This window comes from Eleutherodactylus coqui, chromosome 1 (assembly GCF_035609145.1).
Source record: "Eleutherodactylus coqui strain aEleCoq1 chromosome 1, aEleCoq1.hap1, whole genome shotgun sequence".
Taxonomy (NCBI): Eukaryota; Metazoa; Chordata; class Amphibia; order Anura; family Eleutherodactylidae; genus Eleutherodactylus; species Eleutherodactylus coqui.
The window spans coordinates 270,352,471-270,373,765 of record NC_089837.1 but is presented as its reverse complement, the minus strand read 5'-3'; the positions used below and the strand labels follow the sequence as shown (position 1 = coordinate 270,373,765).

General features: G+C 45.2%; 1 protein-coding gene across 2 annotated transcripts in view; it reads left to right on the top strand.

Annotated features, from left to right (window-relative positions):
• ILRUN (inflammation and lipid regulator with UBA-like and NBR1-like domains) overlaps positions 1–21,295 on the top strand; it is a 139,107-nt gene that overhangs the window by 68,564 nt on the left and 49,248 nt on the right. The window contains exons 3-4 of one of the 2 annotated variants that reach the window (XM_066608867.1): positions 2,890–3,087; positions 10,924–11,135. In XM_066608867.1, coding sequence (XP_066464964.1) covers positions 2,890–3,087; positions 10,924–11,135 — 410 coding nt within the window. Of the gene's footprint in view, positions 1–2,889; positions 3,088–10,845; positions 11,136–21,295 lie in introns of both variants that reach the window. The other variant, XM_066608859.1, reaches the window with a different exon arrangement.

Below are 21,295 nucleotides of genomic sequence, written 5' to 3'. Positions count from 1 at the left end.
TGCAAACATCTAGCCTTTGGTGTTTGTTCTGATCAGAGACACTATAACTGAAAATCAGTTTCCAGAATGACATAACCAAGGTGTAATGTTGTGTCCTCAAGAATGCTGATGAAACTATCATTTACCATTATACATTTTAGCTTATTGTATACCAAATCCAAAGCTATTTGATCGCGTTTTCATTTAAACCAAGCGAAAAGTGAACTGCCGAACGATGGATTTTAAGCGGACTTAAAGAAAACTAACAAATGGGTAACGAAAAATGCACAATGGGCACACGTTTACACACAACGATTATCGCTCAAAAGACGACTTTTGAGCGAATCTTGAGTGATAATCGTTGTCTAAATGGGCCTTAACCCCTTAACGACCAATGACGTATAGGTACGTCATTGAGTCGCGGGGTATGTATGAAGAGAGGTTGCGTGGCGGTTATTAACCATTTAAATGCCGCTGTCAATTCTGACATTTAAACCCCCCCCCCCCACCTCCCCCCGCGGTAAGATCGGGGGAGCCGTGCAGGTGTCATGGCAACCGGGGGCCTAATGAAAGGCCCCAGGGCTGCCTTAACAGACTGTCTATGAAGCCATCCCCGTGGGGTGGCTTCATAGGCTGCCTGTCAAAAAGCAGTATGACGTAATGCTATAGCATTACGTCGTACTGCAGGAGCGATCAAAGCATCGCATATTAAAGTCCCCCAGGGGGACTTCAAAGCAATGTGAAAAAAAAATCAATAAAGTTTTTTTTAATTGGAAAAAAAAAAAAAGTTGCAAAAGTTTAAATCACCCCCCTTTTGCCATATCCATTATTAAAAAATCTAAATAATAAATTAAAAATATGTATTTGGTATCGCCGTGTCCGTAAAAGTCCGAACTATCAAAGTAGCGCATTATTTTTCCCGCACGGTGAACGTCGTCCGGAAAACAAAATAAAGAACGCCAGAAATACACTTTTTTAGTTACCCTGTCTCCCAGAAAAAACGCAATAAAAAGCGATCAAAAAGTCGTATGTACTCCAAATTGGTACTATCAGAAACTACAGAACATCCCGCAAAAAATGAGCCCTTGCTAAACTATGTCGACGGAAAAATTAAAAAGTTATTGCGCGCACAAAATGACGGCAGAAAATAATTGAAAAAAATTAAATGTCTTTGAAAAAAAAAAGAGTATAATAAAAAAAAAAAACTATACAAGTTTGGTATCGTAGTAATCGTACCGACCCATAGAAAAGTTATCATGTCATTTTTTTTTTTTTTTGCTGTTTGTGCGCCGTAGAAACAAGACACACTAAAAGATGATGAAATGTCATTTTTTTTTTTTTTTCATTTTACTCCACTTAGAATGTTTTTCAGTACATTATATGGTACTTTAAAGAGCACCATTGAAAAATACAACTCGTCCCGCAAAAAACAAGCCCTCATACAGCAACGTTGATGGATAAATAAAGGAGTTACGATTTTTTTAAAGGGGGGAGGAAAAAACTAAAATGGAAAAAGAAAAAGGGCCGCGTCATTAAGGGGTTAAGGGACGTATGTAACAGAGCACACAAACAGCACACTTTAATAAAATACACGCCTTTCTTTAATGTCGTAATTGCCCAAAATTAATTATGCTTTTTATTATGCAAAGGCGCATTACATAGATAAAAGAACAGCTTCCAGTCTCTTGGACCAACCATACACAATAGATTCTAAAGGTAAATGTCAGGGGAGAAAAGGATCTAGCAGTTAGATTTCCACAGCTTAAAGGGGTTGTCCCGCGGCAGCAAGTGGGTCTATACACTTCTGTATGGCCATATTAATGCACTTTGTAATGTACATTGTGCATTAATTATGAGACATACAGAAGTTATCAAAAGTTTTATACTTACCTGCTCCGTTGCTGGCGTCCTCGTCTCCATGGTGCCGACTAATTTTCGGCCTCCGATGGCCAAATTAGCCGCGCTTGCGCAGTCCGGGTCTTCTCCTGTCTTCAATGGGGCCGCTCGTGCAGAATGCCGGCTCCGTGTAGCTCCGCCCCGTCACGTGCCGATTCCAGCCAATCAGGAGGCTGGAATCGGCAATGGACCGCACAGAAGAGCTGCGGTCCACGGAGGGAGCAGACCCCGGCGGCCATCTTCAGCAGGTGAGTATGAAGACGCCGGACCGCCGGGATTCAGGTAAGCACTCTCGGGTTTGTTTTTTTAACCCCTGCATCGGGGTTGTCTCGCGCCGAACAGGGGGGGGGGGGTTAAAAAACCCGTTTCGGCGCGGGACAACCCCTTTAAGGGCTCCAACCCACTAGCGATGCGAGAGTGAGTGAAAACACATTATTATAAAACCAATGATTTTCAATGGTTTCATACTCATTTGCATTGTGTGCACTCAAGCCTCGCAGCGTTACAAAAAACCTGCGCTATCGCCCATTGTTTTCAATGGGGCCAACGGCAGCAGCGCTGGCCCCATTGAAAACATAAGTACGTTGCTCTCCCTAGACACAGCTGTGACGGCTATGGCCAGGGATTCCTCCATCCTCGTGGGGATGAAAGAATCCCCTGCAACAGCTGTGGCAGACGTCTGTTATGCTATCCCATTGCTTTCAAAGGTTTGTTTGTTTTGTTTTGTTTTTTTAAATATGTATTGTATTCTAATACAAGACTATTCTAAGAGAAATTCACTATTCCACACAGCAGCTAATTGGATACAAACTTTCAGTTTTTCAAGATTGAAATTTCATCCCAAATGGGTTGGTTTATATATGCACCTATAGTAGGTACTAGGTAACTATAGTAGTTCTAGCCCCTGCCATATGCAAACTTTTTTTTTGTCCCACATTGCATATAAAAATAGTCATTGAAGTTGCATCTTTATTGTTCTTTGCTGAGAGATTTTTTTTTCTCCTGTTCTTTTAGGATCTGAAGCTTGGCCACCTGGAGTGTGCTTGCGATATGTCGGAGGTGATCAATTTGGACATGTGAACATGGTGTTAGTACGCTCTCTAGACAGCCAAGAGATGACAGATGTCAGTGTGCCAATGTGCAGTCCAAATCAGCCTGGCATGTACCAGGGACAATGGAGAATGTGTACTGCTACTGGCTTATATTTTGGAGGTGAGAATATTCTTTGCAGATGTTGTTTTTTTTTTGGCTCTTTCAGAGACCTAATCCTTTCATTTACAGATTTCTTAATTTTGTTGAATGGTAGCTTGACCAATTTAGCTAAACGATGTCCCCTTCTTGAATGGGATACCTGAGAGCTTGTAGAAACACGAGTTACAGATATGCAGCTCCCACTTCAGCCTGCTTTAGCTAAAGCTGTATCGTTGTATAATATTTTTGGCTTATAAACAAACTGTAGCTGTAATACAGCCTGGCATAGAGCCTTCCATGCAAGGTCATCTTATACTAACTTGGCAACTAAAGTGCCTTCCTGAAAGGATTTATGACATCTCCTTGGCATCAACTGTAACTGTACACCATGGATTGGCTTGCATTGTGCCAGCAAGATAAGCAGTTATGTCATGGTGATTGCACTGTCACAGATGATGTGCTGCCAAGATCACCACAGAAGTTTGGTGCTCACTGACAGCGGGGCTCCCGCTGTAATGGGTGTATTGAGGGAAACTTCCTCCTATCCCAGGCATATAACCCATTAATTTCACAGTCAAGAGATGTCTCCATTTGCTCCATGTGAACACATTTGTGTGATGCAGATGAGTTACCAAGGAATGCCAGGTGCATAGCATGGGCCTCCATGCCTGCCATGGCTGTATGCTTTTTAGGCCTCTTATACGCCTATTACACTACCCTGTATGCACAACCTAATAGATTGCCAGTCAGTTTTAAGTCGGGGACACAGGCAGATTCAAATTGCAAAATCCGTGATTGTCATCTGCGCGGAGCATGTAAATTCACTTTTTTGCTCCACTCGCAGATATGAATTTAATTGTGTAATCCACGAGCAGAGGAAAAGCAGCATGTGGACTCTATGCAGACAGCCTTGATTGAAGTCAATAGAGGCCATCTAACCTGTAGTCCACACGCAATAAGCATGCGTATTGGGCAAGGGCACCTGCGTCATCACTAAGCGACATCGCGGGAAATACAAACAATTAAAAACTGTACTACGCATAACCAACGGCTAGCCGCTGCGGTTATCTGCAATATAGAGTATTCAGGTATGCAGGGTCGCCGGCTGGGCTCACAGCCGGAATCTGGTCCACCCTTGTAAACTCTGCTTTGGTATACTGCATATATCAAAGCATTATAAGAGTGTTCAAACATTGTATTGTCAAGTCCCAAATGTCAATAATTTTCATTTTAAAGCAATTTAAACAATAGGTTTCATTTTGTAAAAGTGTTTACATTTTTTTTTTTTTTTTTTAAAGGATCCTGGTTTAAAAAAAAAACAAAAAAAAAACACCCACCCACATGTAATGGCAGTATAAGGACTCCTTCACACTAGTGATCACGATTGCCCCTCTTACACAGAAAGATAGGGAATGCTGCAAGGGTTTTTTTTTATTTATTTATTTTTTACTCCACGTCGCATAAATGAAAACATTGCAAATGTGAATGATACCATTGAAAATTATTGGTTTCATAATTCTACGTTTTCACTCACTATCGGATCAATCAAAAAACGCGCTATTTTCTCGCAAGTACCCTAAGTAATAGAAAAAGAAGTTAACGCTTTTAGAATACTGTAGTAAAAAATTGAAGAGCTTCTTCCCAAAACCTTTTCAGTCCATTTTACAACATTTTCTTGATATTAAATACAAGATATTGACTTTGAAAGATGTCTATTATTAAAAGACTAAATTACTAAAAGTTTCAAGGTGAACAAGACAGAGTCAAGTTTATGGACTGAACGTTTTTGAGCAGATTGTCCACTTTATGTGGGGATAAAATATGTAAACATTACTCAGAACCAAGGAATAAATTTTCACGTACTCTTGTTAGTACGAACCACAGTAACACTGTCTACACTAAGCATGAATATCTACTAGTGCAGTGGTGGCGAACCTATGGCACGTGTGCCAGAAGCGGCACTCAGAGCCTTCCCAGCTGGCACTCGCCGCCGTCGGCCACTCATCACATTAGTAAATACCGCAGGGGTGCCGCAGCTCCCCTGCTGGTATGCACTCAGCAGCACTGCTAGAAGCGCTGATCCCGGCGCACACTGTGATGTCAGTGTGCAGCCGGGATCCTCCTCTTCCCTCCTCTGACGTCGCCTACTTGGTTCTGCGAGAGCAGGGAAGGGAGGAGGTGATCAGCAACAGCGCCAAGCAGAGGAGGTGGGGGGTGGGGGAGAAATTTGGGTCTCAGAGGGGGGTGCTATTGCTACAGGGGCCACTGTGGGATGTCGCTATTACTACTGGGGGCCACTGTGGGATGTCACTATTACTATTGGCTACTGTGGGATGTCACTATTACTACTAGGGATGCTGTGAAGTGTCACTATTACTACTGGGTACCACTGTGGGATGTCACCATTACTACTGGGGACCGCTGTGGGATGTCACCGTGGAATGTCACTATTACTACTGGGGGCTGCTGTGGAATGTCACTATTACTACTGGGGGCTGCTGTGGAATGTCACTATTACTACTGGGGGCTGCTGTGGAATGTCACTATTACTACTGGGGGCTGCTGTGGAATGTCACTATTACTACTGGGGGCTGCTGTGGAATGTCACTATTACTACTGGGGGCTGCTGTGGAATGTCACTATTACTACTGGGGGCTGCTGTGGAATGTCACTATTACTACTGGGCCCACTGTGGAATGTCACTTTTACCACTGAGACCACTGTTTAGTGTCATTATTACTACTGGGGGGGCCACTGTGGGATGTCACTATTACGACTGGGGGGGGCCACTGTGGGATGTCACTATTACGACTGGGGCCACAGTGCGTTGTCACTATTACTGCTGGGGCCGCTGTGCGGGGTCACTATTAGCACTGGCGCTGCTCTGGGGTTGTCACCCTTACTGCTGAGGCAGCTCTGGGGGGTCAATATCACTGCTGGGATATGTTTACACGAGGTGGAAATGCTGCAGAATGTCCTCAGCATAAATTTCCGTTGCAAAAATTTCACAGCATTTCCGCATCCAAAAGAAGTCAAAATCTGCACCCAGTCTTTTTTGAAACAGCCTTGTCCTTTTAAGAACGATGGAGGTAAAAATCATACGTCGTGATAAGCCCCGCCCCCTGACATGTTGGCACTTTACAATAAATAAGTGGGTTTTGAGTTGCAGTTTGGGCACTCCGTCTCTAAAATGTTCGCCATCACTGTACTAGTGTATTCATTATTCAGAATAAAGGAATCTAGGGAGACCTTTCTAAAAAACTTTTATGCCAGAATTCAAAGTTGCACAATAATTTGCTGTTTTAGCTTTTTGCACCAGCCTCTGCACTTGTATAGAGGGGGTGTGGCCACCCATACCAATACACTTATGCATAATTTATGCCAGATCGGATCTTGCATACATTTACATGCAAGCGCACTGAAGGTGTGTGCTGAGATGCACTTAATACATTTTAGAGGTGCATTATGTTCTGGGGCAAATCCTATTAAGACCAGCATTGAAACCATTAACGCTATAGGACAGTGATGGCGAACCTTTTAGAGACCGAGTGCCCAAACCGCAACCCAAAACCCACTTATTTATCGCAAAGTGCCAACACATCAGGAGGCGGGGCTTATCACAACGTATCATTGTACCCCCGTCGTTCTAAAAAGGACAGGGCTGCTTCAAAGCAGACTGGGTGCAGATTCTGACTGCTTTTTGGATGCAGAAATGCTGCAGAACGTCCTCAGCGGAAATTTCTGTGGAAAATTCTACAGCATTTCTGCATCCAAAAAGCAGTCAAGGTCTGCACCCTGTCTATTTTGAAACAGCCCTGCCCATTTCCGCCACATGTAAACATACCCCAGCGGTAATAGTGACGCCCCCCCCCCCCCCCAGCAGCCCCAGCGGTAATAGTGACCCCCACATCACAGCGACCCCAGCGGTAATACTGACCCCCCACAGTGATAATAGTGACCCCCCACCACACAGCAGCCCCAGCGGTAATGGTGACACCCACCCATAAGCCCCAGCGGTAATAGTGACCACCACCCCACAGCGGCCCCAGCGGTAATAGTAACCCCCACCCCACAGCGGCCCCAGCGGTAATAGTGACCCCCACCCCACAGCGGCCCCAGCGGTAATAGTGACCCCCACCACACAGCAGCCCCAGTGGTAATACTGACACCCCCCCCCCCCCCCCGCACCCCCAGCGATAATAGTGACCCCCACCCAGCGGTAATAGTGACCCCCACCCCCCAGCGATAATAGTGACCCCCCACATCACAGAGGCCCCAGCGGTAATAGTGACCCCCACAGCAGCCCCAGCGCTAATAGTGACCCCCACCCCACAGCGGCCCCAGCGGTAATAGTGTCCCCCACCCCACAGCAATAATAGTGACCCCCCAGCGGTCCCCAGTGCATTAGGGACACCCCCCCAGCACACCCCAGTGCATTAGGGACACCCCCCCCAGCGGCCCCCAGTGCAGTAGTGACACCCCCCAGTGCAGTCGTGCAGTAGTGACGCCCACTCCAGTGCAGTAGTGACACCCCCCAGCGGCCCCCAGTGCATTAGGGACACCCCCCAGCGGCCCCCAGTGCAGTAGTGACACCCCCCAGTGCAGTCGTGCAGTAGTGACGCCCACTCCAGTGCAGTAGTGACACCCCCCAGCGGCCCCCAGTGCATTAGGGACACCCCCCAGCGGCTCCCAGTGCATTAGGGACACCCCCAGCGGCCCCCATTGCAGTAGTGACGCCCCCCCAGTGCAGTAGTGACGCCCCCCCAGTGCAGTAGTGACACCCCCCAGCGCAGTAGTGACACCCCGCAGCGGCCACCCAGTGCAGTAGTGACACCCCCCAGCGGCCCCCAGTGCAGTAGTGACGCCCCCCCAGTGAAGTAGTGACGCCCCCCCCCCCCAGTGCAGTAGTGACGCCCCCCCAGTGAAGTAGTGACGCCCCCCCCCCCCCCCCAGTGCAGTAGTGACACCCCCCGGCGCAGTAGTGACACCCCGCAGCGGCCACCCAGTGCAGTAGTGACACCCCCCAGCGGCCACCCAGTGCAGTAGTGACACCCCCCAGCGGCCCCCAGTGCATTAGGGACACCCCCCAGCGGCCTCCAGTGCAGTAGTGACGCCCCCCCCAGTGCAGTAGTGACACCCCCCAGCACAGTAGTGACACCCCGCAGCGGCCACCCAGTGCAGTAGTGACACCCCCCAGTGCAGTAGTGACACCCCACAGTGGCCCCCCAGTGCAGTAGTGACACCCCACAGTGCCCCTCCCGAGACCCACATACTTAGCTCCTCCTCCTGAAAGCTGATGCTCCTCTTCTGGTCAGCATGGTCCGGCATGCATATTAACATTTTCTTACCCACTTCTGCCTCAATAGGTAATTCCCAGCAACCTGATTGGGTTGGTTGATTCACCAAACAACCAAACAACCAATCAGGTTGCTGGGAATTGCTGATTGCTGCAGAAGTGGGGAAGAAAGTGTTAACATGCTCCCGACATACACTCTGACACACACGCTGCTGGACGCCTCCCCCCCCCCCTCCCGGCGGAACCAAGTAGTAGGAGACGTCGGGGCAAGGGGAGAGGGATTCCAGCTGCACACTGAAATCACTGTGTGCTGGGATCAGCGCGGCTAGCAGTGCCGTTTGTGAATGCCGGCAGGGGAGCCGCGGCCCCTGCTGGTATTCACAAGTGGTGAGCGGCCGATGGGGCGCGTGCCAGTAGGGAGGGCTCTGCGTGCCGCCTCTGGCACGCGTGCCATAGGTTCGCCACCACTGCTATAGGACATACAGTTATGTCCTGCAGGTTTGGGGTGTGTATGAAGGGGTATCACAAGTTGATTCTAGTCCATACAAGGTGGGTGATGGCTGTTTCTTACAGCAGGCACCTGCCCACAACAGCTCTGATAGGCCGTGATGTTCATTGAAGCTGTTAACTCTTTAAATGCTGCCGTCAATTCTGACAGCGGCATTTAAATGCCCCAACCGTTGTTCGGGATGAGATTGCGGGTTGCCTTGCGGTTGTCAAGGCAGCCGGGGGCCTTCTGAAAGGTGCCTGGGCTGCCATTACAGAGTGTTTATCAAGCCATGCTGTGTTGTGGCTTGATAAAATGCCTGTCAGATCGCAGTAAGATGTAATGCTATGGCATTACATCATACTGCAGGAACGATCAAAGCATCACAATTTCTTGTAATTATTAAGAAAAAAAACTTTTTTGCCATATTTATAATAGAATCTAAATGATAAAACCTATACATATTTGCTATTGCTGCATCCGTAAAAATCCAATCTATCGAAGTAACACATTTACTCACTGTCTCCAAGAAAAAAATGCAATAAAAAGCTATCAGAAAGTCGTATGTATTCAAAAATGATACCAGTAAATCCTACAGGACGTCCCGCAAAAATTGAGCCCTCGTGCAACTAGGTGGACGAAAAAATGAAAAACCTATGGCTGTCAGAAGATGACGACAGAATATAATTGTAAAAAATTAAATATTTTTTTAAAAAAAAGAAAATTAAAAGTAGCACAGCAAAAAAAAACCCCAAAGTGTCAGAAAAATTACTACAATACCACATTTATATAAAGTCATTTTTGTTGCAATATATACACAAGATAGCGGAATTTTGCTTTTTTTTCATTTCACTCCACTTTTCAGTACATTGTATGGTACATTTTAATAGTACCATAAAAAAATACAACTGGTCCCGCAAAAAGCAAGTCCTCAGACATCTATGACTGAAAATGGAGTGGGGGGGGGGGGGGGAGTGGTAAAGGGGGCCACGTCCTTAAGGGGTTAAAATGCTGGTTTTTAATTTCCCCTATAGTAGTTTTTATTTCATTAGAATGTAGAGTGAACTAGTTTTCACAAAGATAACGTCTTCTCTCTACAACAGAGAACAGAGTTTTGAAATTATTCTTTCCTGTTTTAATAAGCCTACAAGAAAAGCGTCTGTGGATGTAACTAATTTTCAGCACTTTTCAATGAATGTGTTTCGAGAATGAGGTCTTCAGCTAAATACAACTATACATAATTGGTATTGATAAAACTATACAGACCCAAAGAATACAGGTAACACGTTTGTTATAGTGAATACCACAATGTTTAGCACTTGAGATCAATGACAAAATTTCAGGGTTTTTTCCATTTGCCTCTCTGGAAAGCGTTAATAAAAATTAATCAATAAGTTATATGTGCTACCAAAATGGTACTATTAAAAAAATACAACTCATCTTGAAAAAAATGAGCCCCCATATGTCAACGGAAAATGTAAAACCTTTTGTCTCTGAATGCAGCAATGCTGAAAATAAAAAAATTCCTGTGGGCCTTTATTCCAAATTAGCCTTGATTTTTAAGAGGTGAGCAGACATGGGGTCTAATGACAAAAGAGATGCACTACTTCCTGTAACGCTATGAAGATTAGTAGCCTGCAAACTATTGAAGGTGTTGTACTAGAGAAAACCTATTAGTGACCTATTCCCAGGATACTCCCCTGGAACCCCCATCAAACAAGTGATGAGACGCTGCTACAGAAAACGGAACAGTCAAAATCCCGTTAGTAGCACAGTGGCCTAGTTTAATATTACAGCTCTATACCAAACCTGACCCCTGTGTTAGCCTTTTGATAGTTCTAGATAGCCATAACAGCTTTTTATCAGCTGTTCGGTGGTGGTGCCGAGCAGTGGACTGAGGATAGATCACTAATAGTTTTTCTCCTGGAAGAACCATTTAAGCATCTAATTTTAACTATGGGCGTTTATACCTGTCCGTTTTGTCTTTTTGGACCAGATGTAATTTGGGTTATCCTTAGTGTGGAGGCTGGTGGCCTGCTTGGTGTCACTCAGCAACTCTCATCCTTTGAAACAGAGTTCAACACTCAGCCTCATCGCAACCTTGGTGGAGACTTTAACCCCTTTGCTTCACCTCAGAAGAGTCGTCCCACAGAAGGAGAAAACATGAGTACCTGGACGTCTGAAACAGGGACTTCTGAAGGAGAACAGAATGGACTTTCTCAGACATCTGTAAATATATGTGCAACGGATCATCAAACCAGCCATTCTGTAGCAACATATAGAGAGGTGAGGCAAAATGTGGGAAATGAATAAGATTACTGTGACGGTAAGACGAATGTGTGCTTTAATTACTGTGAAGGATTTTTGTTCTTTTCTCCCCTTAAAAGGCCTATTTACAGAGGCCGGGAATCTCTCGATTCTCATTTGCCAGAGCAGTCGAGCTGGTGATGTTATCACCAGCTCGTCCGTGCTTGTGCTGCCTTCTTAAACTGCCTGATTCTCGTTGAGAGTCGTGCAGATCTTGTGCGTTTCACATCCCTTGAACTAAACGATAAGTACCCGAGCCGGCATTGGTTTTTATGCCTGCTGAAACTGAACGGAGAGTGAGAACCTCACAATTGTCACTCATCATTCAGTCGTTGCCTACATTTAGATGGAATAATTGTCGTTCAGTTTCACTTGTTCCGTCGTTCCGTCTAAACAGGCCATTGGTTCCATAACAGATTAACTTCAAGCCAAATACCTAATTAGTCAGTGACAGACTAAGTGTTAATGCTCTGTTGTAGAGAAAGGTAAAACAATTTGTCAGTCATCTGGCAGTGCAGCTCCTCCTCTTTAACTATTTTATTGCCAAGAACACATCTGATACGTTCTTGTAGGGAGGAACTTCAGAATGTGTGAGATACTTCCTTAAATAATCTTTCTGAGGCTCTATTGTAGCTTGAGCTTTGATCTAACTACCACAAGTTTAAGTAACTTTTCTTTTTTGTAAACGTTACTTTCTTGTAATTTTTTTGAGGTGTAAAAGGAACTGATGTTGAATAACACTGCAAATATTTTACTTGTACTAAGGGTGAATGCAAACGGCTGGGTCGGATCTCGCAGCAGGATGCAACCTGTGCCCCTGCAGTGGCCTACGGCTCCCCTCGTCCAGAGTCTTCTCTCTGCTCTGTGATGTGCCAGCTGGTACACAGTCGCACATGGGCAGAGCTGGCGCGTCAGTGGTGACGTTTCTGCGATGCTCGCACAAAAATAGGACATGCTGTTATTTGTTTACCGCACGAGTTTTCACGAGATCAAGTCGTGGCTGTATAGGATTGCATAAACCAATGCAATCCTATGGCAGTGTGCACGGGCAGAAATTCTGCAGAAAATCTCGGCACGGAATTTCCGGCCATGTGCATTCACCCTAACTGTCCATTATTGGAACTTCATTCAAAATTCTGCTAGCTACTACCTAGAATTAGTCAACTATGCTAACCGACACAGTTAAAGGGGGACTAACTTTTCAAACAACTTATTCTACTCTACTAGCTTGTTATGTTCATCATTTCTGTAATATACTTGCATTAAAGATTTTGTTGCATTACCCCTGTAAATCATGGTTGAAGTGGCTGCCGTTAGGGGTCTTCATTCCAGCTTCTTCTGCAATCCACTCTGTCATTAAGTACAGAGCTTCTGTAGTTACAGGGTCACTATGAAGTTTCCATAGCAACAGAGAAAGAACTAGCTTCGCAGGCAATTCCTGTGCACTCAGGCTGCAGATTGACAGAACTTTAGGATCTCCTCAGTCTCTACCTCTCCTTTTGTTCAAGTGTGCATGTGCGAACATATTTTAGTGGGTTTACTAACCATTTGGCCAGAATGTCTCTAAATGCCTTAATTATTCTGGGATAGCAGAACGGTGGCAATTCAAATACTGCTTCTTTGCTGATTAGAATAGAGACCGTGCAGTGCAGTATTGGAAGTAAGGGAAGGAAGTGATAACAATGAACCACTGGCAGAATGCTAGGCTTGCTATACGACCCCTTCCTGAAAGTGATTTACGAAGCGGAGCAAGATAAGAATCAGGAAGACCACTTGAAAATCAGAACTTACAGACATGAAACCAGGCACAAATGGCATCAAATGAAAGGGTAAAGAGAACCTGACGTATTTTGGTAAACTTTTTAAAATCTTAGATACACTTTAACCTGGTTCTCCTTTATGAACATCACTTGTTACTTGGGTACAAAGCCCAGGAGCCAAGTCTGCTGCATACCTGCCAAGTACTGGCTGTTTGAAAGAATTGATGCCTTGCCGCGGAACAGCCATGATCAGAGCTGGCTCCAGTAAAGCTGTCAGGCCCTCTGTGATCAGTTCACGGGTTGCCACTTGTAATCCTGGGGCTAATGAAGGTCCCCAAGATTGCCATGCATCAAACCACTTGCCCTGTTGAAACTGTAGGGCAAGTGTCAAAAAAGCTACAGCTAATAATGAATTGAGGCTTGCAACATAGGCCAAAATAAATAAAAAAGGATTTTGGGGGTATGTCAAAAGCAAAAGAAAAGTCAAAGATCCTCTTGGATGCTTAAAAGATGAAAATGGTGAATTGGTTAAGAATGATGTTGAGAAGGCCGAACTTTTAAATTCCTATTTTATATCTGTTTTCTCTCAGAAAGTAGATGGAACATCAACTGATTTTCCCTGGGGTATTGGGGGAATAAAAGAATGCAGGCTATTTCTAAGCAGAGAGATGGCGAGGAAACACTTGGCTAAGTTAAATGAATTCAAGGCTCAAGGTCCAGATGAATTACTGGAGAAAATTTCTGGAGAACAGGAGAAATCCCAGAAGATTGGAAAAGGGCAAATGTTGTCCCCATCTATAAAAAAGGGAAGAAGGTGGATCCAGAAAACTACAGGCCTGTGAGCCTGACTTCTAGATCTTTGAACAAATTATTAAACGGCATGTATGCAAGTACTTGGATAAAAATGAAATAATTAAGCAGAATCAGCATGGGTTTGTAACAAACAAGTCATGCCAGACGAATCTCATTTCCGTCTATGACAGAATCACTGACTGGGTTGATCAGGGAAATGCAGTGGATATAGTATAGCTTATCTATAGTATATACAAGCATTTGACCAAGTATCGCATACCATACTTATTGAAAAAAAATGTCCAATAATGGGATTGATAAGGCAACTGTTAGGTGGATTCATAACTGGCTGAGTGAACGTACTCAAAGAATGGTCACAAATGGCTGCGCATCCAAGTGCAAGAATGTATCAAGTGTACCACAAGGCTCTGTCCTAGGCCCAGTGGTGTTCAACATTTTTATAAATGATCTGGACGAGGAAATGGATAGGAAACTGATCAAATTTGCTGACAACACAAAGCTAAGAGTGATAGCTAACACTAGGGTAGAGAGGGAGAGTATTCAAAAAGATCTAGAAAAGCTTGAACAGTTGGCGGCAACTAACAGAATGGCATTTAACAAGGAGAAATGCAGTCCTACATCTGGGCAAGAAAAATGAAAAAAGCACATACAGAATGGGAGGAATTGTGCTAAGCAGCAGCACATGTGACAAAGACTTGGGTATACTAATAGATCATAGACTGAACATGAACCAACAATGTGATGCAGCAACCAAAAAGGCAAACACAATTCTGGGATGTATTAAGAGAAGCAGAGAGTCTAGATCACGTGAGGTCATTATACCCCTCTACTCTTTCAGACCTCATATGGAATACTGTGCCCAGTTCTGGGCACCCCATAGTCAAACCGGAGCAAGTTTAGAGAAGAGTTACCAAGATGGTGAGCGGTCTGCAAATCACTTCCTATGAGCAACGGTTAAAGGGGTTCTGACATCAAAAAAAAAAAAAATTGTACTCCCCTTGCCTGGCCTGGCCCGATCGCCAGGCATGTCCCCTCCAGCCGGCATCTTCTTCTGTGCCTTTAAAGCAGAGCAGGAGCGGTCAAAAAGACCGCTTCCTGCTCTAGTCCGTCCGTCAGGCACTTCCGAGGTGAACGGACGGGAGCTACGTCACAAGCAGTGCTTGCTGTGGGCGGCCCGTCCGTCCTGCTGAACTCCGGAGTGCTGCGCATGCGCAGTGGAGACACAGCCCGTCCTGACTCCTGTCAGAGGGCACCTCTCCACTTCGCATGCGCGCGATCCCGGAGCGGCGCGGCTAGTGCAGACAGAAGAGGAGGAACAGCGCCTGCTGGGAGATGACCCCTCCGATGTCAACAACAACAGAAGAACAGGTAAGTGTTATCTTTTTATGCTTTAGCAGCCATTAAACTGTGGGTTCCCTGGGTCCATTAGGCAGACCAGGGAACAATGGCTGTTAAAGCATAAAAACATTATTTGTGTCAGAACACCTTTAAAGGATCTGGGAATGTTTAGCTTGCATAAAATAAGTCTGAGAGGGAACTTAATTAATAGCCCTTCAAATATTTGTAAATGGCTATCACAGTGCAGAGGAATCAGGCCTATTTGCAGAAGGAAAGTCCAGAAGCAATGGGATGAAACTGAAAGGGAGAAGTCACAGATTAGATATTAGAAAAAACTTTCTGACAGTGAAGGTGAGCAATGAGTGGAACATGTTACCACGGTAGGTGGTAAGTTCTCCTTCAGTGGAAATGTTCAAACAAAGGCTGGACAAATATTGGTCTGGAATGATTTGGTGAATCCTCCACTGAGCAGGGGGTTGGGCAAGATGACCATGGAGGTCCCTTCCTACTCTACCATTCTATGATTCTAGGAAAGCCTATTAAAGACTGTGGCAGGGCTTAATAGGTAAGCATTAAAAATACAACATACTGAAGTATTGCAATATATTGTAGAGTAGATTTCAAGTTTACCAAGAAAGAAATATTGTCACAAATTTTTTTAAAATAAAAAAATTAATTAGAAGAACCCCTTTTCCCATTGTTGATCAAAAAATAAATAATGATAATTGGTATTACCTTATTTGAAAAAGTCCAAATTAACTCCTTAGTGACAGTCTGTTTGCGCCTTAATGACCAGGCCAAGTTTGGGAAATCCAACATGTCACTTTAACATAGAATAACTCACATTGTTTTGTTTTTTTTCACCACATATTGTACTTCATTTAAAATAGACCAATAGAATTAGAATTTATATTTATTAAAGGCATCAAAATTGGGAAAATTTTGAAAAAAGTTTGTCTTCACCTTTTCAACTGTAATATGTGAAATATGTGCAAACATACTGTACAAATTTTTGATAAGATATACATTTTGATCTGTTTTAATTCAGGAAGCACATTTGAAAAATTTTCTTTTTTTTTTCCATTTAGGAGACGTCTAATCTATCTTTTTTTTGGGGGGAGAGGCGGGCCGGGGGCGGGGCTAATTAGCGGAACTTAGCCCCGCCCCTGCCCTGCCTCTCCCCATTGCAAATAGTGCAGAGGGGCGGAGAGGGGGCGAGACCTCAGTTCCTGCTCCTGGCTCTTCCATCCTCCCCCCTGCACATGAGGACAACGTATATCGGCTCGGCGTGAAAACCGAGCCGATATACGTTCGTCTGAATGCAGCCGAAGAGGGAGGACCTCCATACAGTCTATGCCCATATCAGTATAGCAGACGTAGTCCTGTATGATGCTTAGGATCACATTCTGCAGTCCGACTAGTGGCTCATTGCAGGGAAAGGGTCTGTTCAGCCACAGAGGAAATGTCCCCCCAAAGCCATAAGCCCCCAACAGAACCATAACATATCTGATTTGCAGGCCTAAATTTGTGTGTGGGATCAACCAGTCAAAAACCCAAGGAGAGAGGAAGAGAGGCGACAGAAAGCACACAGCAGCTGCATCAGTGCAATTATAGGACATGCATGAATCAGTAGTATAATATGCAATCGATCACATATCTCCCCCTCCCCACCAAAGGAGAGTCCATCTCAGCTGATCAGTCCCCTTAAAGTGTCTTAGGGAACTCAGGATCTATTGTCGCTCTAACCAGATGATCACATTCTCCGGTCTATCAAAGAAATGCGCTTGGTTGTCTCTGATTAACTTAAGTTTAGCCGGGAACAGCACTGCATAGTCCAGCTGTTTGGAGCGTAGGAGACGCTTTGCCTCTGTGAACCTCTGACGAAACTTCTGCACCTCTATGGAGTAGTCGGGGAAAATTCTCACATGCTGGCCTTGAACTCTTAAGGGATCCATTTTCCGGTTCAGTTCCAGCACTTTATCTCTATCCCCGTAGTTCAGGAACTTAGCTGCAAATATGCACGGAGGCGCTCGTAGTAGTGGGGGTTTAGCCGGAATACGATGTGCACGTTCCACGCAGAAAAAGGTTGAAAAGGAGTCCGAGCCATAGATGTCCCTGAGTAGTGATTCAAGGTAATCGCAGGGTTGTTTCCCCTCCACTCCCTCTTGTAGGCCAACCAATGTGATGTTGCATCTACGAGAACGATTCTCCAGTCGTCCATTTTCAGTTGTTGAGCAGAGGTGACAGATTTGAGCGCCTGCACTTGCGACCTGAGTGGTGTGACCATGTCTTCCAGGTCAGAGACTCTGGTCTCCACTGCAGTAGTGCGCTCTCGTAGATTATGGACATCCGCCTGCAGCAATCTAAACTCAAATTGTAGGACATCAATTTTCTCTGTAAGCACAGATCGACTCTCAGTACATCCGCAATAATTGATATGATTGGCATGCTAGGTTGGGCATCCCCCATAGCACCAGGTTTTGTGATCTGCTGCACCCTATTAGTGAGTTTGCTTTGTAAGGGCCATGCAGGCAGGCAGGAGGCATGTATTAGATCTAGAAAAGCGTAACCAAATGTGAAAGTGTCACCCGGTCAGAGCTGCTATAATATAATGGGGGAGGTTTACAGCTTCTCCTTCACTTCTCTTCTCACCCACAGGCCTGCACTTCCCTCACTCTCCAGTCCACAGGCTTCAGCTGGTCAGACAGTAAGGAGAGGGGGACAGAGGGCACCCTCACCCCTCCGAACCTGGGGCACTGTGGACTTGGGGGCACTCTGCTGGGTTTGCACTTCTCCTTCTCTCCTCTTCACCACCCCCACCCCCCCAGCTTTCAGTGTCCTGCTCCCTGCCGCTCCGTGTCTCTCTCCCTCCTCTCCGGAGAGCTCCACAACCGCGGGGCACAGCTGGAGTGATGTAATTCCCCATCACCGGCTGCAGGATGGTGGATAGGAGGGGGTGAGTGTCAGAAGACTGTCCTCAGCTCTTAGTCCTTCAGGGGATACCGCTGTGCAGAGAGCCTGGAGCAGGGCCTCTTGTGTCACAGACCGGCTGCAGTGTGTGAAGCAGTCAGCAGTTGTGTCTCCAGGGGGGCCTCTGGACTGGCCTCCGCTGCAATCCGCTGGGCAGGAGGGCTTCAGCTGGGCTCTCCCGAGCACCAGCATACGGTAATGGAGCCTGGGGTCTTTTAGGCCCAGCAGGCCGCAGCTCAGCTCCGTTGTCAGTGAGACCTTAAAAGGTCTCTAAATGGTCCCCAGAGGCAGGAAGAGCTGCTTAGGGTAAGGATAGGCAGCCCCAGGTCCAGCAAAGGCATGGGATTTCTTGGGCTCGATTGTGCAGCTGTCCCCAGCACATTCGTTCCCCTCGCTCGCTATGAAGACATACTAATTTAATATTAGTTATTGAAATTTTGAGGAACATTTTGTTTTCTTACACCAAGCCAAGGTTGCAAAGCCTCATAGGTGTCAGAATGAGAAATACCCCCACAATTTTTAAAAAATACACAAGCTTAATGTATTTACTGAGGGGTGTCATGAGCATTTTGACCCCACAGTTTCTTTTCAGGAGTTAATGCAATTTAGAGGAGAAAAAATAAAATTTCATATTTTTGCAATGGTTTCACTTTAAAGACACCAGTTTTTTCTTTCTATAGTGCACATGAAAATGAGGATTTGCACCCTAAAAATGGATAGCCCTGTTTGTCCTGAGTACAGAAACCTGCACAATGGGTTCCCAAACGAAAGGAGCATCTGATGGCTTTCAGATCAGACGTTTTGCTTAAAGGGGTTTCAGGCCGCATTGCACACTTGTAGAGCCCATGAGCTGCCAAAGCGATGGAGAACTCCCATAAATGACCCCATTTTGAAAACTAGGCACCTTAACGAATTCATTGTATTTTGACCACACAGTTTTTGAATGAATCTAAGAGAAGCATTTTTTTTGCAATTGTCATCTTAAAAACAGTGTTTTTTTGTACAGCACACATATGAATGAAGACTTGCACCCCAAAATGGATTCCTCTGTTTGTCCTGTGTTCAGTAACATACCCATTGTAGCCCCAATCTGCTTACTGGAGACCTGGTTAGGCCTATAATTGAGGGAACACGCTTTGGCTTTCAGGGCACAACTGAAGAAATTCCAGGCCCCCGTTGCTCACTTGTAGAGCCTTTAAGGTGCCAAAACGATAAACACCCCCCCCCCCCCCCCACAAGTGACCCCATTTGTAAACTAGACCCCTCAACGAATTTATCTAGGTGTGTACGGAGCATTCTGACCCCACGGCTTTTTGCAAAAAATATAAATCATGATAAAAATAAATACATTTGAATTTTTTTTCATGACTGTTTCGAGCAGGAAAAACTGTTAAGATGCACTCCAAATTTTCTAGCACTAGTTCTTCTGTGTTCAGTAATACCCCCATTGTAGCCCCAATCTATTTATAGGACACATTGCTAGGCCTATAATGGAGGGAACAACCATTGGATTTCTGGGCACAACTAAATAAATTCCAGGCCCCATTGCTCACTTGGGCAGAAAAAAAAATTGACTCCCTAATAAGAATCCCCCACCCTTCCTTTTTGGTATTCCCTAAATCTTAGATAAAGGTAATAATGTAAATCTTTACCCACGGACCTTTCCCTGGCTTCTGCGCATGTGCCAATCGGCAAAACGGCGGGCACAAGCGCAGGAGCCAGGGAGGGCCAGAAAAATTAAAAATCTCCTTGTTCCTGGCTACCAAAGGTAGCAGAGCGCATGGAGCAATAACTGGAGGCCTCGTTGAGTGCTGCCAGATCACGTGATCACCATTATCAATTGGTATAAAAAGGTAGTCACACGGCCGGATACAAATTGTGGATTCCGCATTTGTGTTTGACCCGCTCACGTTAGCCTGGTAGCCGTATCATTGCTAAGCAACGGCGGGGGAAATAAAAACAAAGAAAAGGTGTACTGCGCATGACTGCCTGCTTGAGTACGCAGTTATGCGCAGTATATTACGTGGCTGCACGCATGGCCATGGCTGGGCTCACAACTGGGATCCGCTGCATTTGGGCCCAGTATTATCCAGATCACTACCTGTAATGCCTACATAATTTACAGGAAGCCCCGGGAATGCTCACTTTCCTGCAGTTCCATGAGCAGCTTGTTGGGTGCTTTCTGTGGGAGACCACCGCACCTCAGCAAGATTACGAAGCCTCACAAAGCGCCAATTTTTATACCCCATCCCTGCCACTGAAGTCAAGAGATAACCCCCCAAAAAAGTGTCAGGTTTGCAGGAAGCATGGGAAGAGTTCTCGCTTCTATTGCCCCATGTGCCCATCCCAACGAGGCCTCTGTAATTACCCCTCGTTTGAGACATACCACCCAGTTTTACAGGAGGACAAATTTTAGGTAAGCTATTTCACCTCCCCTTATGGATACAATTCGTGAGGGAAGGTGAAACTGCCTTTTTAAAAAAAAATTTTTTACTGTCACGTGATCAGCATGCAATCGCATAACCAGGGACCGCATACCGCGCAGCTCCCCCCCCCCCCCCCTTCACCTTTTAGTGACATCTAAAGCCCAGAAGTGGAAAGATTTTATATTTTGCCAACGGGCACAGGAGAAAGGTCTGCGAACAATACCCCGTTGGGAGACAAATCTGGGGGCCTTAGATAAGTAGTTTTATCTCCTCTCACAGATATGATCCCTGAGGGGAGATGGAACTTTAACCTTTTTTTTTACTTTACATGATCGCTGTTATCCATGAGCCCTCACACCCCTGTTGATGGATAATTAACCCCTTCATGACGTGGCCTATTTTGGGCTTAAGGACGCAACAATTTTTGGCGGATTTTCTTCTCCGTTTATCAAAAGTCATAACTTTTTTATTTTTCCGTCGACGCGGCCATATGGGGGCTTGTTTTTTGCGTGGCGAACTGTAGTTTTTATCGGTGCCACTTTTGGGTACATTAACTATATTGTAAAACTTTTATTTTTTTTTTTAATGATAGCAGAGAGAGAAAACGCATCAATTCTGCCATACATTTTTTTTTTTTTTTTTTTTACAGCGTTAATCATGCAGCATAAATGAGACATTCCATTTTTTCTGTGGAATGGTACGGTTACAACGATACCAAAATTCTTACATTTTTTTTAGGTTTTCCTCCTTTTCTGCAATAAAAACCCTTTTTCTTGGAAATTTTTTATTTTTTTTTTCTAAATTGCTGCATTCAAAGTCCTGTAACTTTTTT